General features: G+C 42.4%; 1 protein-coding gene across 1 annotated transcript; it reads right to left on the minus strand.

Annotated features, from left to right (window-relative positions):
• Positions 1–27,395, minus strand: Slco1b3 (solute carrier organic anion transporter family member 1B3). The gene is given in 15 exon segments (XM_048335199.1): positions 1–262; positions 2,350–2,467; positions 3,661–3,725; positions 6,163–6,347; positions 7,288–7,453; positions 8,468–8,663; positions 10,652–10,816; positions 13,732–13,900; positions 13,902–13,996; positions 15,129–15,227; positions 15,577–15,723; positions 17,070–17,182; positions 19,129–19,261; positions 21,338–21,479; positions 27,318–27,395. Coding segments are annotated over 15 exon segments (2,067 nt in total). The 3' UTR covers positions 1–66.
• Positions 27,396–27,955: the final 560 nt, after the last annotated feature.

Consider the following 27,955-nt stretch of genomic DNA (forward strand, 5'->3'; position numbering starts at 1 on the left):
CTTTTTTTTTCTGTTCCTTTTTTGTTTTTTGGAAGCGCTCAGCAGTGACTGTATCTTCTCTCTCCCTTAAATGTGTGTTTCACTGACAAAATGTCCATTTTTGTTCACGGAGTCCAATTTCTCTTCATCTGTGGCTTTTTCTTCATTTCCCATTTCCTTGGTAGCTTTTCCTTCATATTTTTTCTTCATGGCCCAAATTAATGTAGCAAAGAAACCAAGCGATACGAATTTTAAGCAGGACTGTAAGCCCAAGTAGATAGCTCTAGAAAAAGAGGGGAAGGAGAAAGGGCACAGAATATTATTTAAATGGAGTGAATAACTTCCATTATTATTTCTCTTTAGTATGTAGACCTTGAAGGAAAAAAAACACATTGAAATGACTATAAAATAATGATACCCTTGTGTGAACATACATTAGGGGTTTTTATACAAAAGAACATGGAAAATGGCTCTCACTTTCTTTATGAAAGCAGAAAAGTACTCTCTTCCATGCCCCTTCGAATATTCTTTCCAACTTAAGCAATGAGAGAAATAATAAAGATAATAAAAGAATAGTATGAACAACTATTTCCACAATTTTCAAAATCACAGAATTAATAACATTGAATGAACATTGTCAACTTCAAGGAATAAGCTTGTATTAACAAAATTCAAACAATAACAATTAAAAACTATCTAAAATAAAGAGCACCTGGCCCAGATCAATTCACTAATGAATTTTATCAAGTATATAAGAAAGACATTTTTACCAAATTTTTACAATCTTTTTCAGAGTTTGGAATCCAGGGGAATGCTTCCTAAATCATTCTCTTTCAGTTAATGGTCTCTTCATGCCAAAATCAGACAAAGAATTACCAGAAAGTTACAGATCAAAATCACTCATGAATAGAGGTACAAGAATTTCAAACAAAATAGTTACTGGAATCCAGTGATTTCTAAAAGGTAAATGATGGTAAAGTAGGATGCCTGTAAGTCTTGTCTAACAGTCCAAGACCATTTACTGTAATCCATGTGTCAACAGGATCAAGGATCAGGAGGAAAAAAAATACAACCATGTCCATTGGTGCAGAAAATGCAATTGATAAAAATCCAACAGATATCCTGACTTTAAAAAAAAACACCAACTCTCAGCAAGTTGTCAAAGGCAACTTTCTCAACTTGATTTTCAAAAGAGCTCTATAATCCTACAGCTAACCTCATACTTCATAACAAAGAACTCAGAACTTCCTTCTATGTTGATCAAGAATGAAACAAGCTGGGCTCCTGGCGGCTCCCGCCTATCATCCCAGCTACTCAGGAGGCTGAGATCTGAGGATCAAAGTTCAAAGCCAGCCCAGGCAGGAAAGTCCATGAGACTCTTTTATCTGCAATTAACATCTGGAAAACTGGAAGTGGAGCTGTGGTTCAAGCGGTAGAGCACTAGCCTTGAGCAAAAGAAGCTCAGGGACAGCACCTAGACCCCGAGTTCAAGCCCCATGACAGACAAAAAATAAAAATTATATAAGGCATATATAGTTTTAGAAAGAACCAGAAACACATCTTTGTTTGCAGATGACATAATCATTAAGGTGAAAGTCTCAAAGAAGAGCCAAATACCTCCTAAGATAATAAACGATGATAGCAAGGTAGTAGTTTGTGCAAATGACTACATCAAAGTCAAGGGTTTTCCTATATGTTAGTGATGAACCTGTGGAATTTGTAATTAAAAAATATTACTAGTTACGTGAGAAGCTCCACAAAATAGATGCTTACTGTAAATCTAATAAATTATACACAAGGTGAGAGACAAAAACTATCGCATGCTGATGAAAGCAATCAAACAACTAAACAAAGAGTATTACATATTCATAAACAAGAAGATTCCATGCAATTGTGATGCCCATTCTTTCCAAATTGACCTGCAGCTTCAAGGTAATCCCAACCAAAATAGCAGTAATTTTTTGTGTGTGTGTCAGTCATGGGGTTTGAACTCAGAGCCTGGGTGCTGTCCCTGAGTTCTTTTGCAGGTAGAGCGCTCAGGCACTCTACCACTTGAGCCACAGAGCCACTTCCGGTTTTCTGGTGGTTCCTTGGCAATAAGAGTCTCAGGGACTTTCCTGCCTGGGCTGGCTTTGAACCGTGATCCTCAGATCTCAGCCTCCTGCATAGTTGGGATGACAGATGTGAGCCACCTATACCCAGCTTAGTAAATTATTTTGAAGATAGCCTCAAATTCATTCCCAGGTAGAAAAGAACATGCTCATTAACCGGTGGCATTATTGTTGGTGTATTATTGCATTGAAGACAATACCTTTCAAAACTAAGGGGGAGAAAAAAACCCAATAATAGAACACATGGATGCTAACTTACCCAAATAATATGGAATTGTACATTCTGCAAGTGCCTTTCTTTCCACACGGAGTGATGGACCATTTTATACATGTCATATCGATCAGGGTGCCAAAGCAGATGGGAGCCAGCATTCCTCCTGAAATGCAAGAAGAAGGCTATCAGGACCAGAAATAAGGCTTCAGTGGGGCTGGGTGGGGGTGGGGGTATTTCTTGTGCTATTTTGGAAGACGTCAAACTTTTCTGTCTGCATTGGCCTCCATTGGTGATCCTCTAGCTCTCAGCCTCTTGAGTAGCTGGGAGTACAGGTGTGAGCCACCAGTGTTTCTGGCTCCTTGTGTATCTTTAAGGCAGTATATGGTATGTATGTGTGTGTATACACACACATATATGTACATATTATATATATTATTACAATGTCATACAGAGAGGTTACCATTTCATAAGTCAGGTAATGAGTATAATATAATGAGTATAATTTCATGTCAATGTCAGTCCTTCCTTTGCTTTGCTCCAGTTTTTCTCCCTTGCATCTTGAAGTTCTGGGAAGGATGAACACACTTTCTCTTAGAGAACTGGGCAAAGAGAAGCTACCCAGTAAATGTTAGTTTCTATTGTTCAGAACAGTTTTGTTTTTCCAGTCTTGAGGCTTGAATTCTGGGCCTGGGCGCTGTCTCTGGGCTCCTTTTTTTTCAAGGCTAGCACTCTACCACTTGAGTCATAGCACAGTCTTACAGCCTTCTTGCCCGGGCTGGCTTTGAACTGTGATCCTCAGATCTTAGCCTCCTCAATTGCTAGGATTATAGGCTTGAGCCACCAGTGCCCAGCTTGGAACAATTTTACTTTGGCCAGATTCCCAGAACTCCCTAACTGTTTCAGGCATTGCCTATAAAAACATGAGTTTCCTACTGTGCCTGCCTGCTAATAATCTTTCTGAGTAAAGGAGAAAATCTGTGGGAGAGATGAGAGAGAATGATGGAAGGAGTGACATTGTTCAAGATGCATTGGACTCATAAACTGACCCTTTGTACAACTACTTAATGATGATAAAATAAATTAAAAGGAAAAGAAAATCTCTGAGAATTTCTTGTCTTTATGTTGTACCAGGTAAAACAAAATCACGATTCTCTGGTTGTCAATTGGACTTTACCTAGAATTAACAATTAAATTCTCCTTAGTCTTTTCTCTAATCCTTATATTTTCATTTACAACATGCTATAAATGATTCTTTATACCTTGTATTAAATGTCTTATAATAGGAAAGTAATGACATTCAGTTTTTGAGTCTGGATGTGAATATTTATATGCAGAATTGATTATATTTTTCCATACCTAGTGTTCGTATAACAAGTGAATGGAAACCCATTGCCAGTGATTTTAGTTCAGGTTCAACAAGTCTGAAATAAGATAAAGGCAAAGAAACATTTATACATCTTTAGATATTCTGAGTTCAATTTTAAAACATTTATACATGCAATTCTTCCTGATGGATGAATGAAAACACATCAGTAAATGGCTTGAGTTACCTAGTTATGATGGTTTCATTTTTTTTTAAAGATCAACAACCAAGTAACAACAATAATCATTGTTCCCTTATTTTTTCATTGTGTTCTGACCTTTTTACACATGCTATTTGTGAGAATATGGTGAGATTTTATGATTATAACCAGGTTCATGTCTGTAATGAATGTTTTGCTCATTTAACAAGATATGTATGCTATTTCATGTGTGATCTAATACAACCAGAATTTTTTAAAAGCTCCTTATTTTAGCATCTTGTATGTGCATTTAGTGCAACTTTTTTTTTTTTTTGCCAGTCCTGGGCCTTGAATTCAGGGCCTGAGCACTGTCTCTGGCTTCTTTTTGCTCAAGGCTAGCACTCTGCCACTTGAGCCACAGCACCACTTCTGGCCATTTTCTATATATGTGGTGCTGGGGAATTGAACCCAGGGCTTCATGTACACGAGGCAAGCACTACTGCCACTAGGCCATATCCCCAGCCCTTGTATGTGCATTTAGAAATGAGTGTCCTTACAGGCAGAGAGCTGCATTGCTTTCCTCAATTAGAAATCCACTCACTCTTGCAATTCTATAGTTCTCTTTCACAGCCTCCATTCCTGTGCTAATTGAATGCAGGTATTCAGTGACACAAAACCAGCCAGTGGTGGAAGAAAATGTGGGTGAGCTAGAGAACTGATTGTCACTCAGAAAAGGCAAAAAAAAAAAAAAAAAATCTTTTACCAAAATCTGAGATCTCAGCAGTGGTTTTCATTTTCAAAACAATCGGTAAATTATTGATTCCAAAATTCTTTTCCTGAATGTCAGATTGTATAGGAGACACTGGATTAGTCTCTTCTTCCCCAGTTTTGCCCATTTTGTTCCAAGGAACTATGGGATTCTCAGAATTCAGAGCAGCAGCCTGGAATTCTTTTACAATTCACAGTCAAGCCATCAGCAATTTCTATTGGTTTTGCCTTAAAATAACAGCAAAACAACAAAACCACAACCTACAAAAACTAAAACCCAAGATCATTTTCCCCCTTCTCTCACTACCCTTTCAGTCAAAGTCTCATCTTGTGGAGATTTAGCAAAGTCGCCTTTTTTGCCTTGATCCTCATCATCCTAGCCTCCCTCAAATTATTCTTCACAGGGATAGCCGTCATGGTCTTCCCGTTGGGTAGGCCAATGACTTCCAGCTTGATACAGCAATCACTTCCGGGTGGCTACGCCAGCACTTCCGGTTTGACACACCAATCACTTCCGGGTGGGTAAAGCAGTAACTTCCGGTTGGATTAAGTTAGTCTTAATGGCCAGACTGCATGCTGGTCTTTATTGTGGCCTACTTGATCTGAGCTCTGCTACCTCTGTCACTCATCTCAGGTCACTTATCTTCCTAGTCAAGGGCCTTTGCTTTGCCTGGACTGAGCCTCCCCTATTCCTTCATTATCATAATTTGGGACCATGGCTTTGATCATCATCCTTCAGTTCCCCTTTCAAATGAGTTCCATGACTTTCATCAGTCACTTTATTTGTAGACCTCTAAATCAAATATCACTACTTTCGTGTGTGTGTGTGTGAGTGTGTGATAGGAATTTGAATTCAGGACCTTGTGCTTGTTTGATAGGTTCTCTCCTGCTTCAGCTTTGTAGTTATTATTTAGAAAAGTTCCTCATGTCTCTTCTTGGACAGCCTGGGATTCTGATTGTTCTATCTATGTCTGTTATGTAGCAAGAAGCAACAGGCATGCACAACCCTCCCAGCTTTATTTTGTTGTTATTGTTTGTTTTCTTTGGGGGGGGTTGTTGTTTTGTCTTGTCTTGGTCAGTTGTAGGGCTTGAACTCCAGGCCTAGGCACCGTCCCTGAGCTTTTTCACTCAAAGCTATCACTCTAGCACTTTGAGCCATAGCTCCACTTCCAGTTTTCTGGTGATTCATGGGCGATAAGAGTCTCATGGACTCTCAATCACCAAAGAGCCACTAAAAATATAAGTCAGAAGTGGAGTTGTGACTCAAGTGGTAGAGTGCCAGCCCTGAGCAAAATGAAGCTCGGAGACAGCATCCAGGCTGCAGTAAAGAAAGAGAGAGGGAGAGAAGGAAGGGGAAAAGGAGGGAGGGAGGAAGGGGGGAATAAATCTAGATTTCACAATGGAAAGAATCAACGACAACGTCATTATTAATCATGCCAACAATCCAATGATCCTGAGAAGATGTATAATTAAAACAGCTAAAAGGTTGAGAACTTGGGCCCCACATCTAACTATGAAAAAGGCATCCTTAAATATGTTTATTGACTACTCTGCAGGAAAATGCTTGACCTGAAAATGCCACACTTACCTCACAAGCAGCATCATATAGGAAGGACTTCCCAGGGCCAGGAAAAAGGAGTATATAACTTGCACACCTATGTAAATCTTAAATTTCATTTTGCACGCATCACTTCGTGGGCATTCACCCAAATGGGCTGAGTAATTTCTGTTTGGGGAGCCTGAGGCTCTGACACAAGTACAGTTATGAAACACCTGCAAGACAGTTTCACAAAAGATTACAGAACCAACCAGAGCCACGGGGGTGGGGGGAGGGACGCCTCAAATACATTTCATGAGACTTAAAATTAAGTCCCACACTTTTAAACTACAATAGGCCCCATTTTTTAAACCCTCTCAGAAGTATAATTGCTTAATACAGTCATTATATTCAACATACTTGAGGTAAAAGTTGAAATAGGTAACTAGAGGGAGAACTCCATAGGTCATTTTCTCATTCATTAAAATTCTTTTTTTTTTAAAGTATTTTCTACCCACTTTTACTTTCTATAATCCAACTATGTCTTCTTCTGCTCCTCCTCTTCTTCCTCTTCATTGATTTCTTCTTTAATCCTCCTCCTTCTCCTCCTCCTCCTCCTCCTCCTCCTCCTCCTCCCCCTTTCTCCTCCTCCTCCTCCCCCCCTTCTCCTTCTCCTCCTCCTCCTCTTCCTATTCCTCCTCTTTCTTTTTTTTTGTGTCAGTCATGGGGCTTGAACTCAGGGCCTGGGTGCTGTCCTGAGCTCTTTCACTCAAGGCTGGTGCTCTACCACTTTGAGCCACAGCTCCACTTCTGGTTTTCTGGTGGTTCTTTGGAGCTAAGAGTCTCATGGGTTTGGCTGCCCAGCCTGGCTTTGAACCGTGACCCCCAGATCTCAGCCTCCTGAGCAGCTGGGATGACAGGTGTGAGCCATCAGCACCCAGCTGAGTCTGATTCTTACCACAGGGGTGGGGGAAACAAACAATGGAACGATGTCCAAGTAAAGAATCATCTGCCTGAGCTCCAGGCAGGATTTATGCAACTTCACTGTTACTTGAGTGATGGATGACTACAGCCCTCTTTTCCTCCTGTCGCTCTCATCAGAGAGCTGAGTTATGGGAAGAATAGATGACTATGCAATCCAGTGTGTCGTGTTAGAAAGCAAGCCTGGATACTCACTGTGTTGTTCCCACTAGCATCATCGGATGAGCATCCCGCCAGGCAAGGAGACAAGTACGTGACGCCATTGTCCCCACACACGGGCTCCCAATGCCGGTCCTCACAGCCGCAGGCCACGTTGCATGGAGACAGCGACAGGTTCATATGAGACTGGACGGAACTGTTTCTGCAAATACAGGATAGACACTTGTCAGAGAGAGGGGGGAGTAAGAAGAGTAGGAGAGAGAGGCAGGGGTAGAGAAGGAAGAAGAGAAGAGAGGAGAGAGAAGGGGAGAGGGAAAGGGGGGAAGAAAAAGGAAGAGCGGAAAAGGAGAGGGGAGCAAAGGGGAAGGGAAAGGAAAGGAAGGGAAGAGAAGTGATTAGAGAAGAGAGGAGGAGAGGAGAGAAGAGATTGGAGGAGAGAAGAGAGGAGGGGAGGGGAGAGGAAGAGAGGGAGAAGAGATTAGAGGAGAGAAGAGAGGAGAGAAGAAAGGAGGAGAGGAGAGAAGAGATTGGCGGAGAGAAGAGAGGAGGAGAGAAGAGAGGAGGAGAGGAGAAGAGAGGAGGAGAGGAGAAGAGAGGAGGAGAGGAGAAGAGAGGAGGAGAGGAGAGAAGAGGAGGGGAGAAGAGGAGAGGAGAGATTGGAGGAGAGAAGAGAGGAGAAGAGAGGAGTAGAGGAGAGAAGAGGAGAGGAGGAGAGGAGAGATTGGAGGAGAGAAGAGAAGAGAAGAGGGAAAAAGAAGGGAGAGGAGAGAAGGGTGAGAGAAGGAAGAGGAGAAAAGAGAGGGAGAAGATGTATCTGCCCCAGAGTTCTTTCTTACAATACACATTTCACCATAATCTCAGCCTCTTGTAGGAGAACAATTGCGTCGTTTTCATGTTTTGTGCCAGTCCTGGGATTTGAACTTAAACTCACGGCCTGGGCACCGTCCCTTGGCTTTGCCACACAAGGCTGGTGCTCTAGCACTTGAGCCACAGCCCCACTTCTGGCTTTTTTGTCTCACAGACTTTCCTGCCTGCATTGGTTTTGAAGCGCGAGCCTCACATCTCAGCCTCCTCCGTAGCTGGGACGACAGGCGTGAGCCACAGAGCCCGGCTGAGACCTTTTCTGTTAGGTCGATCTTGATTTTTTTTTTTTCTGTGCTGCTTTTCTGACCCAGACTATGCACACATTATGAGCTAGACAGTGATGGATACAAACCCATCATAGGCCACGGTGAGGCCGCCGACCGATCGACCCTCACAGATGAGAGAGAAGTAGATCAAGTGGGTGAAGACGGCGCATAAGGCCGTGCAAAATGACAGCTTCCCAATTCCCACCACAGTCAGCTTGAATTTTTTAATGCTATATCCTCCTAGAAGCATTCCAGAGGCCATGGTGGGGATTGTGATAAGCCCTGGAAATCCAAACAGAGAGGAGGAATAGTGTCATTACAAGAAAAGAACAATAACAAATAGCTCTGGGGGAGAAAACGTCATAGATGAAATACAGTAGGTAGCAAGCCAATTCATCCTATTTCTGGTCACTTCTTTTTTTTTTTTTTTTTTTTTTTTTTTTGCCAGTCCTGGGGCTTGGACTCAGGGCCTGGGCACTGTCCCTGGCTTCTTTTTGCTCAAGGCTAGCACTCTACCACTTGAGCCACAGCGCCACTTCTGGCCATTTTTTGTGTATGTGGTGCTGGGGAATCGAACCCAGGGCCTCATGTATACGAGGCAAGCGCTCTTGCCACTAGGCCATATCCCCAGCCCCTTCTGGTCACTTCTTAAGTAAGGGTGACAGGTCAACGCAGGGCTAGATAATCAGTACACCCTTTGGGGGGGGGGGTGGGGAAGAAAATAATTTTCCTCCTGGAAAATAGTAAAAAATCTGACAGAAATATTTGGGTCTCCACAGATCATTTCTGCTATGTGGCCTATTTTTTTCTTTGTTTTGTAAAAAAATAAAAAAAAAAAGGCAACAATCAGGCACAGGTGTGGTCCACGCCAATCATCCCAGCTACCTGGGTAGCTGAGGTTTGAGGATCAAGGTTAGAAGTTAGCCAGGACAGGGATGTTCATGAGACTCTTACCTCCAATGAACCAGCAAAAGGCTAGAAGTGGAGCTGTGGCTCAAGTAGTAGAGCACCAGCCTTAAGAAAATAAAAGCTTGGGGACATTGCCCAGGTCCTGAGTTCAAGCCTACACACACACACACACACACACACACACACACACACGCTTATCTAACAATCTAACATCTTTACTTCTCTCAAAATAAAGACTTCTTGACAGTGCCCAGGCCCTGAGTTCAAGCCCCACAACTAACAAAAACCAGACTTCAAGATCCACTCCAAATTTTTTTTTTTTTTTTTTTGGCCAGTCTTAGGAAGTGAACTCAAGGCCTGAGCGCTGTCCCTGGCTTCTTTTTGCTCAAGGTTAGCACTCTGCCACTTGAGCCACAGCGCCACTTCTCACCATTTTCTGTATTGTGGTGCTGAGGAATCGAACCCAGGGCCTCATGTATACGAGGCAAGCGCTCTTGCCACTAGGCCATATTCCCAGCCCTCCACTCCAATTTTGTGCAGTGCTTAAAAACCAAATGCTAGAGTTATTATCCCTCTCTTATGAATCACAACAGGAAAACTGAACACTAGAATGAATATCCTCTTATTGATCAAGACAGGAAAATTATATCCTAGAACCAGTATCCTCTTTTTATTCATCCAAACAGGAAAACTTAACACTGGAATAATATCTCTCCTTTCTTTATCCAAACAGGATAGTGAAAAAGTCCTTATACAGAACTAAAATTATTAATCCCTTGTAACTTCTCTCTTTGGAAACTTCAGTGTTCTAGGTTTTATATTTTTATTTTATTTTTGGTCAGTTATGGGGCTTGAACTCAGGGCCTGGGTGCTGTCCCTGAGCTCTTTTGCTGAAGGTTAGGGCTTTACCAATTTGAGCCTCAGCTCCACTTCTGGCATTTTCTGAGTGGTCTGTCAGAGATAAAAGTCTCACAGACTTTCCTGCCCAGGCTGGCTTTGATCCGTGATCCTCAGATCTCAGCCTTCTGAATAGCTGGGCTGACAGGCGTGAGCCACTGGCACCTGGCTTAGGTTGTAAAAGTCGATTAAGGAACTGGGCTCTGATGCCAAAGTCCATCAAGGGTAGAATTGGAATCCATCCCAAGGAGTTCTGTCTCCGAATCTCCATGCTCAATGCTGGGAAGGGATTCTGCACTGTAACATTTGCAACACAGTAAGGAAGTCTCAAAGCCAAACCTCAATGGCCAGGATCAACACTATGAACAAGGCAGGAGGAAAGGTGAACAGGCAAATCACAATCAAACACCACAACCAGCCAGTGGGACAGAATCCATCAAGCAACATAAGCAGACAGGGCTTACCCAAAAGGAAGTTAGCATGAGAGGTGGGCTGCCCATACTGCTGTTCGATGTACTTGAAGACGTAAGTGAAGGAGCCAATGAAGGCGCTCAGGTGTAGCAGGGTCATAGTCAGGAACAGAATATACAGCTTGTTGGAGAGGATGCTTCTCATGGACATTAAGAAACCTGCCAAAGAGGGCAATTCAAAGGTCAGATGGACACGACACCATGATGACATAGACACTAATATATTATAGACACAACAACATATCAATGAAGACTGACATGCTAGGTTAATATAAGTAGTAGTTATTGATTTCAATTAATGTTAATGAACAATAAGCAATTATAATACTATAATTGCAATAACATAAGACTATAATACTAACTATAACAATCAACATTACCACTATATTAACATACTATTTATTTACATATTTATCATATATTATCTTATATGGACTGTATTTATTATCTTTGTATGTTATGTTTTACATAGTATATTTTTATATAAGATATTAATATAAAATAGCAACATATTAACATATTTGTATATTAACATAAGGGAGAATGGCATATGTTCATTAATCATTTAATATTAATTGATGTTTGATAATAATTAACATTTATTACTTATCAATTTATTGTGTATATTAAAATTAATGGTATTGACTATAATTATATCATAATGAAATATACAATCATAATATGCAATTATAATATATAACATTAGTCATTAATAGTTGTATAATGCATTGATGTAATATAAAATTTTATATTGCATATTGAATATATAACATACAATAATTATATTCAGATTATATTTGGATTTTGTAATTACATCATTATTAAATAACACATTATAATTATAGTAGACAATTGTATATTGAATGTATAATACATACGTGTATGTTAGATATGTAGAATCGCATCATTACGACGTATTTAAAATGACAGGTCTACATAACACACATATGAAAGTTCTCTGATACCATACTGCTGTTAGTTTTGAAAACATAGTGCAATTCAGTATTTTCCATATGTACGTACGTATTTATTGGCTTACTTCACTTCACCCCCTCAAGCCCCACCCCCCAACATTAAATCTTAGAGGTGGGGGTGGCCTTTGCTAACTTGTTTCCTTTGCTTACTCGTTGGTTATTCTTCGTGGACTCCCATATGATTGTATGTAGGCTGACTATCTTGTTATTTTATCCAGTACTTGGTTCTCTTTGAGCACCAGACAATATGCTAAGTAGTCTAGAAACATGTTTCTGACATGTGATAACTTAGGGACTAGCACTTTGCATAGTATAATTGATATATTTAATCACTTTACTGTTAAACAGTTTTGTTTTTTTCCAGTTGTGGGGCTTGAACTCAGGACCTGGGCTCTGTCTCTGAGCTCTTCTGCTCAAGGCTGGTGCTCTACTGCTTGAACCACCTCTCCATTTCTAGTTTTCTGGTGGTTCATTGGAGATAAGTCTCATGGACATTCCTGCTCAGACTGGCTTTGAACCATGATCCTCAGATCTCAGCCTCCAGAGTAGCTGGGATGATAGGCGTGAGTCATGGGTGCCCAGCTTAAATGGAATTTTTTTTAACATGATGGCATAACCCGAAAGTCACAGGAATAAGAACTCTGGTTTCAAAATCATACAGATGGGGGCTGGGAATATGGCTTAGTGGCAAGAGCGCTTGCCTCGTATACATGAAGCCCTGGGTTCGATTCCCCAGCACCACATATATGAAAAACGGCCAGAAGGGGCGCTGTGGCTCAGGTGGCAGAGTGCTAGCCTTGAGCGGGAAGAAGCCAGGGACAGTGCTCAGGCCCTGAGTCCAAGGCCCAGGACTGGCCAAAAAAAAAAAGAGTTCAAGGCCAGGGACAGTGCTCAGGCCCTGAGTCCAAGGCCCAGAACTGGCAAAACAACAAACAAACAAACAAACAAAAAACACAAAATCATACAGATGAATTTAGTAGAGGATGAAGAAATCTTGTTCACTGGTGTATAGCTTTTCTACCTGAACTACTAACACTCTGGAAGCACCTATTTTAAGATGCCCAGACAGGCAGAGACTAAGGATGCAAGTGTTTCCAGTGACCACCCCCCCAGCCCCCGCAGGAATTGTGGGATAATGGACACCCACAAACAGGTGTGCGACAAATTCACCACCTCCGGTGGGGTTTGTGACCTAAGCCTTTGATGAGTCCTTCTGCCAGCTGTGGTAGGGAATCAAAAAGGAATCACCCAGTGGAGATCAGAATTAAGCCAGGTGGATGCCACGGGCTCTGCAGACCTAATGTGCATGGGGCCATGGGTGTGGCCACTCAGGGCAAAAGAGAATGAGGGCAAAGGGCACAGAGAGGGGAGGGACGGAGGGAGGGAGACAGACAGACAGACACAGTGAGAGAGAGAGAGAGAGAGAGAGAGAGAGAGAGAGAGCACGCAAGAGACCCTATCTGACAAACACAAAGCTTCTATTTGATCACCAGGGGAATGAGTGAATGAATGAATGAATGAATGAGGGAGAGGAGGGGAGTACTGTAGCTCTTTTGCTTTTCTTTCTTCTTTCTCCTTGTGATAAAGAAAAGTTCAAACTACGGTAACTAAAATAGAAAGTAAAGTGAAATAGTAAAAGTAAAATAATAAGATCAAAAGATCGAAACCCTTTGAACAACGACTTGGAGATAATCAAAAAGAAATAAACCAATATAGGTGAAATGAAATAAAAGTAAAATAACAAAAGTAAAATAGTAAGATAAAAAAAATCAGAACCTCTTTGGACAACTAAAGATAATAAAATACATAAACATTTTTTAAAAAAATAAAAGAAAATACTAAAATGAAAAGGAAGTGAACTGCCACCAATCCAGATAGTGGCATAGGCCGGCTGCTCCCCTCGCTGTCATGGAATGCACGGATCCAGGCTGACCGCATTGGCTGGTCTCCCCTGACTGGTCGTCCCTGATTGGCCGCCCCTGGCTGACCACCCTTGACTGGTCGTCCCTGATTGGCCGCCCCTGGCTGACCACCCCTGATTGGCTGCCCCTGACCGGCCGCCCCTGGCTGGTCGTCCCTGATTGGCCGCCCCTGGCTGACCGCTCCCCCACGTCCTTACCACGCAGCGGGAGGGCTCGGGCGGTCCCTGGCTGGCGGGATGGGCTTGTGGGCCGGTCTCTTCGCCGGCCTTGAGCCCCTGCGCGGAGGACACGGAGCCCTTCCTCGCGGCCTGCAGCTCGCGTGGGTTCTTGGGCAGGAAGAAGAAGGGGGATGGCGGACAGGATGCACAGCAGCCCGGCCACCAGGAAGCCCAGCCACCAGGCGCCCACCCAGCGCGCGTCCCTGGTGGTGATGCGGACGGAGCCTGAGGGCGGGAAGGCAGGGCGGTCAGCGTGAGGCCCGGTACCCCAGAACATCGCGCAGGATCATTATCGGTGCTGATAACGAGGTTGATGATGATCAGTTTGGGAAGAGCATTGATAATGGTCATTTATGATATTTACAATGGGAATGATCCATATTGCTAATGCTAAGTTTGGGGGCAATATTGATCATGGTTATAGACAGTGATATTGGTCACACTATCGATAATGATAAGTTTGGGAACCATATGGGTAATGATTATGATATTGATAAGAATGATCAATATGGGCACTGGTAAGTTTGGGAACCATATTGGTGATATGAAATTTGAGAACAATCATGGCAAGGATAACCATATTGATGCTGATAAGTTTGGGATCAATATTGATCACATAAGTTTGGAACTGATATTGATAATGATTGTCTATGATTGGCAATGCTACGTCTGGGCACAGTGTTGGCAATGCTAAGTTTGGGAACAATCCTGATGATGGCAGTATTGATCGGCATAACAGTATTGATCCTGGTAACAGGCAAGTTTGGGAACAGAACAGAAAATGCCAAGTTTGGGGACAATATTGATAACAATATTGATGGTGATACATTTGGGATCAGTTTGGGAACGATATTGATAATGGTTCTTCTTTCTATTGGTTATAGGCAGTGAACAATACAGTTCATCAACTTTAAGATCCATTTGGGAGGACTATCTTGTCTTTACTACTTATGTGTTGTTGCTTTTTAATTACCGTTGGTGGTCCACTGGGGGCTTCAATTCAACAAGGCATCTTGATCCCTGTCACCCCCTCCATTGTTCTACCGAGTTAGAGGGCTGGGGTTGGCGGATCCAACCAAGCCAATGGTGGCTCCCGCACGATTTTGTTTATTTTACACAGAGTGCTCTGAATTAAGATGGCTCGGATTTTATACTTGCTAGCAAAAGCAGAGCATCATTAAGAGCTGAATTTTATTTATTTTTATTTGTTTTGGGGAGTGCCAATCCTGGGGCTTAAAACTCAGGGCCTGGGTGCTGTCCCTGAGCTCTAGTACTCAAGGCTGGTGCTCTACCCCTCGAACCACAACGCCATTGCCAGCTTTTCCTTCCAGAAGTTTCCGTGTCTGGCTGTACTTACTCAGGTCCACGAATCCGACGTCTACGTATATTCGGGAAAACACAGACCCCATGATGAACCCCAGGATCGGACCAATCATTGTGATGGCTTGCAGGCCACCTGAGAAGGGGATAGAACATGATAGAACATGATAGAACTGGAGGGTCAGGTGCCAAGGATATAGAGTTCTCTAACCCTGCTCTGTGGGCCTGGCGCTTGCTAGATGGGTGCTCTACCACTTGAGCCACAGCCCCATTTCAGTTTTCTGGTGGTTCATTGGCGAAGAAAGTCTCACAAACTTTCCTGTCCAGGCTGGCTTTGAACTGTGGTCCTCAGATCTCAGCCTCCTGAGATCTAAGAGCCACCAACTTGTTTTAGAGATGATATGACACTTAATTTGGTAGTGCTATTATTTCAGGGCCAGACCCACAGAAAGGAATTGCTCAAGGTCAGAGTCTCGGTGTATTACCTAAATAAATGGAAGAATTCCCTTCCTCGGAGAAGTCATCGATGTAAGAAACCCCCAGCGGCACAATGGGGGTCTCTCCCACGCCTCTCAGCATGTTACCCAGGAGCACATAGATCCAGTAGTAATTTTCAGAGCCTCTGTCACAGCCTGTGAAGGAGAGAGAGAGAGTGCTTCGTGTTAAACCTCAGCCCCTGGGATTTCCATCAGAGCCAACCTGCCGGGCAGTGTGCTGTGCTGCTCCTTCTTCTGTTCCTTCAAGACAAGGGGTCCACGTGCAGAGGGGGGAAGCGGGAAAACAGAGACAAACGCAAAGAGTGTCCATCAGGAAACAGACCCCTGCCCAAAGAGAAAGAAGGGAGGGAGGGAGGGGAGGAAGGAAAGAGGAAGGAAGGAAGGAGCGAGGGAGGGAGGGAGGGAGGGAGGGAGAGAGGGAGGGAGGGAGGGAGGGAGGGAGGGAGGGAGGGAGGGAGGGAGGGAGGGAGGGAAGGAAGAGAAAGAAAGCAAGAAGCAAGTAAAGAAAGAAGAAAGGGAGGAAAGGAAGAGGGAAGGAAGGAGAAAGAAGAAAGCAAAAAGGAAAGAAGGAAAGAGAAAGGGGGAAAGAGAGAAAGGAGGAGAGAAAGAAGGAAGGAAATAAAGAAGGAAGAAAGAAGGAAGGGAGAAGAAAGAAGGAAGGAAGGAAAGGAAGAGGGAAGGAAAGAGAAAGAAGGAAAGAAAAAAGAAAGGAAAGAATGGAAGAAGGAAAGAGAAAGGAGGAAAGAAGGAAGGAAAGAAAGAAAGAAAAAAGAGACAAGGAAAGAAAGAAAAAGAAGGAAAGAAAGATGAAAAGAAAGAAAGGAGAGAAGAAAGGAAAGCAGGAAAGAAAGAACAAAAGAAAGAAGAAAGGAAAGAAAAGGGACTAATAGTTACTCCTCTGTACAATACCTTAATAGTATCAATACACACACACACACACACACACACACACCACACCACAAAAGTAGTCGCATCATTTGACCCTCTATACAGGGAAAGTCATTTCTAATGTTTTAAATGTATCTGCCATATTTCAGGTATAGAGAAAAATATACACAATATTTATTTTAGGTGTTATTGACTTAAATATCTAGTTCATATTTGAATCTGCTTTAACAATCAACACTTCATAGTGATAATGTCCACATTGTCTCGATGGAATCTTTGATATAGTTTTAACTACAGCATAGGACTCTGTTGAATACCAATTTTACAATCGATTTAATCAATCTCGTCTGTTTGCGTGCCAGGCCTGGGGCTTGAACTCAGGGCCTGAACACTGAGCCTGGCTTCTTTTTTGCTCAAAGCTAGCACTCTACCACTTGCTCCACAGCACAGCTTCTGGCTTTTTCTGTGTATGTGGTGCTGAGGAATCGAACCCAGGGCTTCATGTATATGATGAGGCAAGCGCTCTACCACTGGGCCACCTTCCCAGCCCCCACTTAGGGATTCTAAACCACGCTCTCCCCTGGCATCCGTACCTTTCTCCAGGATCTTGGGGGAGGTTGTGGAGGGCGACGAGGTGCGGTTGATGGAGCAGGTGGGGATGGCACCTTTCAAGGGGTCGCTCGAGGTTCCTGTGTCGTATCTGTAACTGTGAGAGCGTGGTTAGATGGGCGGGGTGGGGGGAGTTGGCTGACCTGCCAATCATTGCCCTCCTCCCCCGAAACACCACCGCCTTTCTGCATTATCTGCACACATGAGCGACCCTGCCCGCCCACCCTTGCACCCCCCTCTCCTCCCCGCAGGGGGTCTGTCTCCAAAGAAACACATGGCTCGCCACCCTTGTTATTTGATTGCTCTGCATAATCGCAGGATCAGCCTTAAGTCGTTGTCCAGAGGAGAGGCCATTCGGTCGAGTAGTGTATGGATACCACTAGTCCTGATCCGTTCTCCCCCACCCCTCCCCTCCCCACCCCTTCCCTCGCTCTGCTTCATTTTGTAGAATTCGCATTGGATTCTTGGTTGCAATCTCCCTGCCTCCCTTGGGCCCCGCCCCTTCACTGGCCCCCTCCCACCCCATTGGCCACACCCCTCGCGTTGGTCTCGCCCCTGACCACGCCCATCTCCTCCCTTGGCCCCATTGATCCCTCCAGTAGCCCCTCCCCTTCCCTTGGCCACGCCCCATGGGCCATTCCATTGGCCCCTGTCACTGGCTCTTCTCCTCCTGGCCCCTCCCCTTGAGCCCACCCCCGACCCTGGCCCCTCCATTGTTCCCACACATCTCCTGGTCCATCCCCTTCCCTTGGCCCCACCCCTGCTTTGCCCTCATTGGTCCCCCATTGGCCACGCCCCCGTGGACTCCTCCCCTCCCACTGGTCCTTCCCCTGTTGGCCCCACCCCCAATCGGCCCCGCCCCTCCCTCCCGCCCGGCAGTCAGTACGCTTGTGGACACTTGGATAAGAACCCCGGACTCTACATTGGGATATTTATAAATTAATTCTGGGGTCCACGCATGACAGACCGCATGCATCCTTGGTCTCTCTGGTCCTGACTTCCTTAATAGGATTTTTTTCTTCTCTTTCTTTTTTTGTTTTTTCCAGGTCTTTCTATGTCGTGCAGCCTTCTGGCCGCCCTGCTGCCTTTATAGCACTCCCTACGGGTTCCGGTGAAGGCAAGAGGTACGTTCTGGCTGGCTTTTCTTTTAATTTTAATTTTCTGTAAGCTGCTAATTAATGATGCCTGTTCCCCTTTCTTGCAGTATGATCATACTATAATGCACGCTATAATGCATGCCAGTTCATCTTCATCTTCTATCAAACAACTTGATTTTATTTCATGGGCACAAACACACACACACACACTCACACTTCTTCAAAACTTAAAGACTGTCTAATCCACCTGAACATAATAGGGGAACAATAGTAATAATAAGAGAAAGGGGATTCTGCAAAATACTAACATATTCTAAAGTCCTAAGGCCTAAGTGGCATGTAGCAGTCATTATTAAAAAAAAAAAAAACTACAAAAATCAGACATAATTTTTTACTCTTTTGGCAGTACTGGGTATTGAACTCAAGGCCTGCCTAGGCTGGCATTCTACCACTTGAGCCACACCTTCACTCTGGGTTTTTGCTGGTTCACTGGAGATGGAGTCTCCAGACTTTTCCTATTTGGGCTGGCTTTGAACTGTGGTCCTCAGATCTCAGCCTCCTGAGTAGCTGGGTTGACAGGTGTGAACCACAAATGCCAGGCTTATTTTGAATATTAGAGGTCATCTGACGCCTGTAATCCTAGCTTCACAAGAAGCTAGATGTGAGGATTGCTGTTCGAAACCAGCCCAGGCAGGAATGTAAGTGACACTCTTATCTCCAATGAACCACCAAAAACCTGGAAGTGGAGCTGTGGCTCAAGTGGTAGAGCGCCAGCCTTGAGTAGAAAACACTCAGGGACAGCACCCAGGCCCTAAACTCAAGCCTGGGATCCAGCAAAACAAAAAAAAATAAATAGATTAGACCACATGAAACGAACCAATAAATGCATGTCAGCTATTCATTTACAAGTGAGTTGTAATGAAAGGCACAGTCATGACATACTTACCGGCCCATCAAGAAATGTGGTAGGGCAATTAAAAAACAGCCAGTTCCCATCACCAGACTACCAATTCCGATTAGCTTAGGCCTGTGGAGTTTTGATCCAAAGTAACTTACAAAGACGATGACAAACAAATTTCCTAGAGAGAGAGGGAGAGAACACAATTATAAGGATAAGACTCATGGTCAATGAAATACTGCCTCCTCAAACATTCTGTAATTTGATTGACAGATGAAAGTCATCCACAATCTACTGATCCTTAGAAAGGTCCATCACTCCAATAATACACACAGAGTAGAGTTTTCAATGCAAACAGGAAGCACTTGAAATATTGGTGACAGTGAATTTTTCCTGAAGAATGTGGAGTTACCTGCATTGGACTGGCCTGGCCAAAAATAAAAGGAGAGAAGAAAAATCTTCTTGGTCCGAGGGAAATGTATTTATTAATCCATTTGTGATTCGTGTGATTCTTTCAATGCCTCATATATAGCAACCATGATATTTAGAGCCAGAAATAAAAGAGAGACAGACAAAAAAAGAAGAAATGATGTTACTTGCCCTTAGAAACACATTAGTAATAATAATAATTTTTTAAAAGACAGACAGACATATTATTACCACAGAAAAGGGAGAATGTAATTAGGAGCTTTAGAAAGTTTTCCCAGGAGGAAAAGCCACTTGATTCAATATTGAGAATAAATGGTTCCAAGAACTAAGAGGGGAGAATTTCCATGCAGAATTAGCAGCCATTGGGTCAGACACATGTCTAGTTTTGTGGATAAAAATAACCACATAACAGTTAAGAATAATGATTGGACATCTGATATTACTTTTAATTGGTTTTTGAGGCTATACTTCCAACAACTTGAAGGCAAAACTGGAAGTCAGGAGATTTAGAGGTAAGCAAAGAAATCGGTACTACTTAAAATGCTCTTCAAATAAGCAGTGTTAAAAGGCTTCCAATTTGACAACAATATTAAGAATCCATTCTTTGATTTTTCTTTTCTCTCTTTCTTTCTCTCTCCATGTATATATGCGCATTGTCAGTCATATTTAAAGCTAAGAACATCCTGATTTTTAAATTCTAGAGGTTCCTATTACGCCTGGGAACTGGAAGAATGGAAATTCAGAATTAAAAATAAGAGAAAAAAATGTAAAATACTCATGTAAGCCTGTTTTCAATAAAGCTATAAAAAGAAGAGTGTTGTGGCTCATGCCTGTAATTCAAGCTACTCAGGGGACTGAGATCTGAGGATCATCTAATCTCCAATGAACGACCAGAAAACCAGAAGTGGTACTGTGGCTCAAAATAGCAGAGCGCTAGCCTTGAACACAAAGAGCTCAGGGACAGTTCCCAGGCCCTGAGTTCAAGTTTCAGGACTGGCAAAAAAAAAAAAAAGGGAGGGGTGGCGAAGACTTGTGGGAAATATTTTTAATCTATATGACAGACATAATCTGGGGAGTGTCCTTCCAAATAATTTAAAAAAGTAAATCACAGGGCTGGGAATATGGCCTGGTGGCAAGAGTGATTGCCTCGTATACATGAAGCCCTGGGTTCGATTCCTTAGCACCACATGTATAGAAAATGGCCAGAAGTGGCGCTGTGGCTCAAATGGTAGAGTGCTAGCCTTGAGCAAAAAAAGAGGCCAGAGACAGTGCTCAGGCTCTGGGTTCAAGGCCCAGGATTGGCAGAGAAAAAAAAAGTAAATCACAATGAGCAAGAGCTATAATTCACAAAATTAAAAACTGAGCAATAATTAATTTTAATTAATCTTAATTAAATAATCTTGTGGAATCACTAAGCTTCATTAATTCAGAAGATCCTAAGGTTTGAACAGAGACAACAAATCAGTATCTTCAAAGTTGTGTTAGATAGGAAGAGAGAGAAAGAGAGAGAGATTACTTCATCTCCAAAGAGTGAAAGAATGAAAGTCACACTTGGGCTGTTCCAAAGTTGTTCCTTTACTTGAGATTCCTGATTTTGTTTGTTGCTTGATTCTCAGCTGGCTCGTTGCATTACAGAGCACTTAGCAGAACCCCCTTGTCATCTTCGTGACCCTCCCAAGTTATCATAACCACAGATTCCTTCTCCATGTGGCGAAATTGACCCTGGGGGCAGGAGAGAGGTCAGCCTCTGAGACACAGAAGCCATAGAGCACGCTTGCATGGGAATTCCCCTATGCCTAGCTGGTTTTTCCAACAGAAATACAATTACCGAATTCGAATCCTCCATCAATGAAGCCGGAGGTGGAAGAGGAGATATCGAATCGCTTTTCTATCTGTGTGAGGGAACTCTTCATGAGAACTCCAGCGAACGTCTTACAAATAAAGGAGAATGAGATAGCAGCCAAAAAGATCTAAGGGGGGGAGGGGGAGGGAAGAGAAAAAGCAGAAGGAAAAGGGAGAAATCAGTAAGCAAAAGACTTTGATGGGTGTGCATGGCACCGATTTTTTTTAATAGCTTTTAAAGACATTTTCGTTTTACCACATCGCTCTTTCTCTACCATAGCTCACAGAATTGGGAGAGAGTCATTCTTTTCCTTTTCGTTTGCATCCACAGCAAGACAGCAAGTTCTTATTGCCCTGTTATTAAAATCTAACCCTATTGTGGGACACACACTCTTATGTCTCTTCCAAATCTCGGTGTGGGAACCTCAATATGATGGAATATGACACTGGGGATTTAGAAGAGGTTATAAAAAGTCACAAGAAAAGGAGCCTTTTCAACAGGGCTATTTGTCTTTATAATAAGAAAAAAGAGCTGGCTTGCTCCTCTCCTGTGTTATGTGAACTATGGCTTTGCTTAGTGCTGGTGGCTCACTCTGTTCATCCCAGCTACTCAGGAGGCTGAGATCTGAGTGACGATCATGGTTCAAAGCTAGCCCAGGTAGGAATGACTGTGTGACATTCTTATCTCCAGTTAACCACCCAAGAGGCTGTACCAAGTGGTAGAGCACCAGCCTTGAGCACAAAAAGCTCAGGGACACAAATGCAGCCGTGGTCCTCGCTGAACACAACGTGGACAATGAACTGTCTAACTTGTGGGTGGGGAAGGGAGACAAAACCAGGAGAGAGCAAAGGAAGGGGGGAACATTGTTGGCAGAGAAATGTACTCACGGCCTGACTTATGGAGCAGTAACCCTCTCTGTTTATCACCTTTATCATAACAATGAAAAAAAGTCTATAAAAAGAAGTCTCAAGGACAGTGTCCAAGCTCTGACCTTAAGCTCCACTCCCTGTGAACAAACAGACATATAAATCCATAAAAATAAATAGAAATAAATAGATATATGGGTGCCAATATGCAGTACTATAGAAGAACACCAGGGGGCGAAATGGGGCCACAATTTGCTGCAACCCTAAGGAGGCCATGATTGCTAGGCAAAGAAAAAGCAGGCAACAGACAGGCATGCATGCACAGAGAATAAAAGGCTCCAGAAGGCTCCAGAATCTCTGACGACACTGAAGACAGGAAGTTCTTCGATTGCAAAAATTGTTGATTCTGCAAAATGCTTCAACCGCCCCCCCCCCCAATAGCATAACATACAACCTAAATAACACAGCAAAGAAACAAACAGGGAGTGTGGGAGTGTTGGAAGGAACAAGTGTGAATCGCCAGGATCTGGCCAAAGGGAAAGAAAAAAACTGATAGAAGCTCTCAAAGAATTCAAAATTTCCACCACCACTCCCCCCCCCCCCACCCCATGCCTCATGAATTCACCAAGAGCCCAGATTAACAAGGAAATGAGATTCAAAATGTGAGGGGGGGGGGGATCTGGAAAATGACAATAGCAAGAAAGACTCATAAGCGATGAAATGAGCAGACAGAATTTCTAGAACACCCTATCTGAGTAGAGAAATCCCTAGAGAAAAGGAACGGTTGGCTTGATCAGGGAGAAGAAACACTGATTCAAACATCACTCAAGTAGCCCTGCACCTGTGGTTCATGCCTGTCATCTCGGCTACTCAGGAAGCTGAGATCTGAGGATCATGGTTCAAAGCCAGCCTGGGTAGATAAGCCCATGAGACTCTCAGCTCCAATTAATCACAGAAAAAACTAGAATGAAGCTGTGGCTCAGGTAGTAGAGCTCTAGCTAGCCTTCAACAAATTAGGTGAAGGGACAGTGCCCCAGGTCTAGAGTTCAATACCTAGGACTGACAAAAAGAAAAAATAAGGAAGAAAAACAAGAAAGAAAGCATGAAGAACCAGAGAGAGCTATGGCACAGAGGAGAAGGCCAGGGCCCAGAATATATCTGCAGCAATAATGGCCCTAAGTTTTCCAAGTTTAGGGAGAGAAATGGACATGAAAATTTATGAATCTCAAGGGACTGGATGCTGCCTCTGATCTCTTTCCCACAAGGCTGGCGCTCTACCACTTGAGCCACAGCTCCACTTCTGGTTTTTTGGTGGTTCACTGCAGATAAGAGTCTCATGGACTTTCCTGCCTGGGCTGGCTTTGAACTGTGATCCTCAGATCTCAGCCTCCTGAGTAGCTGGGATGACAGGTGTGAGCCACCGGCACCTGCCTACCATAAGCATTTATAAATGAATGTACTGAGGCTCTGAGTTCAAGTACCGGGACTGGCAAACACACACACACACACACACACACACACACACACACACACACACACACACCATACAAACCAATGTAATCCAGAGAAACAATCCAAAGTGTAACAAAATATGAAGAAAGAATAAAAGAAGGAAACAAAGAGAGGAAGGAAAAATATGAAGGCCACTGTGTCCAATAAAAATATTGGAAAGCTGATACGATGAGAATAGAGAGCATTTAGTTATCTATTTGTTTGTTTTGTTTACTTATTTTTGTGCCGGTCATGGGGCTTGAACTCAGGGCCTGGGTGCTCATGGTCTTTGATCTTTGAGGGGGGGTTCATTGGAGGTAAGAGTCTCCTGACTGGCTGGCTTTGAACTGTGATGCCCAATCATAGTCTCTTGGGTAGCTGGACATGAGGCAGCGGTGCCCAGTGAGAATGGAGACATTTTTGTTAAGTGATTTCAAAACAGATGTGCACACGTTATCAATCACATGATGGGTTTTGAAGTCTCTTTTGGCAGAAGGTGGTGACTGGCGTGGAAATGCGAGGTAAAGTCTGTGTTTAACCTGGGAGCGTGTCAAGGTTATTTATTTATTATGACAAAGATTTTGGACATCAAGGTCAGGGGACCCTTGCAAGTCACAGGGAAGGTTTTGAGTAACTCCATGAATTTATGTGGATCTCACCTGATTCAACCGGCATCAGTTGTGCAACTACAACATGACAGCTGCTCTGCGAAGCTACAGAGTGAGCCAGAGACACGCTGAGAGGTCAAAACAAAGGAAGACGTGAAAACAAATGGCTGGAAAGAACGAATCATCTCCTGAGAGCAATGAACCCCTGGGAAACAATGGCAGGATGTTATGGACCGAATGTTCTATTTGCCATAAGTTTAAAATGTGATGTAAACAAAAATATATTTTCCTTGATTGTATAGCTTTGAGCTATACATATATATGTAGTAATAGTTGAGCTAAGTCTTTTGGAGATCATAACTTAAAGAAGTAATATTGAGTGATGTTGCAGGAACTAGGGTGGAAGTTTCTTGAGCAAACACAATGATTTGCAAAATAGAAAGAATTGTTACCCAGGGGAGATCATGAAGATAAATATATGGCAGAAGCCAGTGCCAGTGGCTCATGCCTGTCATCCCAGCTGCTCAGGACCCTGAGATCTGAGGATCGGGGTTCACAGCCAGCCTCTGCAGGAAAGTCTGTGAGACTCTTATTTCCCATGAACCACCAAAATGCCAGAAGTAGAGCTGTGGCTCCAAGTAGTAGAGCGCTAGCCTTGAGCACAAAGAGGCTCAGAGACAGCACCTAGGCCCTGAGTTCAAGCCCCACAACTGACAACAAAATAAAAACACTACAGAATGATGTGTCTGTGATGGGCATGAAGGCTGAGTTGGTTTTAGAAGGTTCTAGGGTAGACAGTTGTAATTTTGAAGACAGATGTAGAGCGGGGGGTATATAAGAAAATGAAGAGTTGGGGGGGCATGGTTCAGTGGGTAGAGCATTAGCCAGTGAGTGAAAGTATCAGAGACTGGGTTCAGAAGGAGGAGGAAGGAGAGGAGGGAGGAGAAGGAGGGAGGAGGAGGAGGAAGGAGAGGAGGAGGAAGAGGAAGGAGTGGAGGAAGAGGAGGAGAAGGAGGAAGAGGAAGAGTAGGAGAAGAAGAAGGAGGAGGAAGTGATGGAACATATATGATCTGTAGATTGTCCATATATGATATATTTATGTGCATAGACCCTATTTTCCACTTGTTTTATTATTCGGTTCTGCCTTTATTTCCATTCACTCTTATTTTTCCTTAAATAGATAAATATATAAACAAATATATTCATTTCCTTAAATATACTAATTTGCTCAGATAAATTTATATTTTGTTTTATGTATATAAATATATATTTGATACTGTTTTTACTTAAGTAAATATATTTAAAGTGAATTGCTTTATAAGTATATCTGAACTAAATTTATTTCCTTAAATACATGCATATGTTTATTTTTCTTTAACAAATACATATAAACACACATTTTTAAAAATATATTTATTTAAATAAGTATATTTGAATGAAATTTATTCCTTTCAATAAATATACATATTTCATTAAATATATGTATTTCTCCTTAAATTTCCTAAGTAAATAAGTTTCCTGAGATATATTTATTCCTTTAAATAGATACACTTAAATTAAGATTATTTATAAATATATTTAAATTAAATATTCCCTTAAATAAATGAGTAAGTTTATTTCCTTAAATAAATACTTATACTTCTTTATGTATATTTATGTAAGGAAAAATATTAGCAAATGAAAAGGCACAGCCAAGCAAGTAGAAACTATGACCTATGCAATATGACAGTCTAAATATAACAAACAAGGTTAAAAACAAAGAATGGAAGTTAGGAAAACACAGCTGAGACTTTCACTCTTCCAAAGTGCCTCAGATCCGGGTTCTGGTGGTCACACCTATCATCCCAGCTACTCAGGAGGCTGAGATCTGAGGATCACAGTTCAAAGCCAGCTCAGGCAGGAAAGTCTATGAGACTCTTATCTCCAATTCACCATCAGAAAACAGAAAGGTGGAGCTGTGGCTCAAAGTGGTAGAGTACCAGCCTAGGGCTGAAGAGCTCAGAGACAGCGCCCAGGCCCTGAGTTCAAGCCCCATGACTGACTAAAGAAATAACAAAGTAAAAAGGAAATATTTCTATCTGGTTGATAGAATAGTGGTAGGGATGAACTCCATGAACAGAGACAAAGCACTGTTCCAACACCTGGCATACAACAAGCTCAATAAATATTAGCTGTTGTTTTGTTTATTTTTCCCTGTTTGCTGGAGGAGGCAGAAGCAATGAGTTACACACACACACACACACACACACACACACACACACTTATACTTCACTCTAGCTTTTCTCGTAAATGTCTCGGTGAAATGTACAAACCACTGAAATCTCTTATCACACCATTTAATACCTCCAGAAAGCAAAATGGAGCCGACATATTAACCAATACTTTAAACACTATTCAAGTATTTCATCAGAATCGACTTCACCAGAAATCTCGAAACACAAATAAACTTCTATTTGATCCTTAAACAAAGTTTCTTTCTAGAACTCCCCCCCCCCCCACCCCGCCCCAATGGAAAACACACTCTGTGGTTTTTATTCCACTGAATCAAATGACAAGTTAACTAAGGCGAACACTTAAAATACTGGTGAAAAGGGGGCTGTGGTTTCTTGATCCCCCCCCGCCCCCCACAAGACTTTTTGGGGTTTAAAGGCTATGTGTGGAGCTCAAGTTGTTTGTTTTTTGTTCCTGTTTTTTGATTTTCTGTTTGGGGGTTCTAGGCCTGGATTCTGTCCCTGAACGTTTTTCTTTTTCCTTTTTCTAACTAAAGGCTGGAACTCTACCACTTTAAGCCACAGCTCTATTTCCAATTTTCTGGTTCATTGGAGATAAGAGTCTCACAAATTTTCCTGTCCAGGCTGGCTTTGAACCACAATCCTCAGATCTCAGCCTCTTGAGTAGTTGGGATAACAGCCATTAACATCCAGCTCTGGTTGGATTTTTTTTTATATATAAATAAGGATCCTGCCCATTTACTTATTTTAAAAATAATATTCATTTTACCTTGAATCGATCAAAGCGTCTGGTTTTTCTTTTCTCTGGAGATTTTGTCTCCTCTTTTTTATTTTGATTCTGGTCCATTGTTGAACTGCAGGTGTGCAAGTATGTTCAGTTACTTCTAAATGCTTGGTTTGAAATGATCACCTATCCAGGGAGAAGAGAAAATATGCTTTATTTTATTTGAACACTATACAATGTAGAAATAAGAAAAGCCAAAGGTCAAAATCAATTGGCCAATTGGTCAATCAGTAGGTTTTGCTCATAGTCTATTATGTTTCCAACACTGTGGTAGGTAGATGATGAAAAAATATACAAACAAAAACCAAAATAGAATAACAAATATTTCACGAGGTTCTAGCCAGCATCAAGGAGATTACAAGTTAGCTAGGAGATGAATTTATGGAAACTTGAAACAAACAAATTAAATAAACAGAATCACACCTCAAATAATAGGAACAATAAATTAATACAGTCTAGACATTAAGAATTTATATGCTGAACAGGCCTGGATTGCAAAATTTCTGAAAGCAACTATGTCTATTCAGTTTGTTTTTGATCATTTTACAAAGTGCCTTATGCATGGCAGATATTCAAAACAAGTAGGAAAAGTAATCACGTGATACCATCTTCTTATAAGGTTT

This window comes from Perognathus longimembris, chromosome 27 (assembly GCF_023159225.1).
Source record: "Perognathus longimembris pacificus isolate PPM17 chromosome 27, ASM2315922v1, whole genome shotgun sequence".
Lineage (NCBI taxonomy): Eukaryota > Metazoa > Chordata > Mammalia > Rodentia > Heteromyidae > Perognathus > Perognathus longimembris.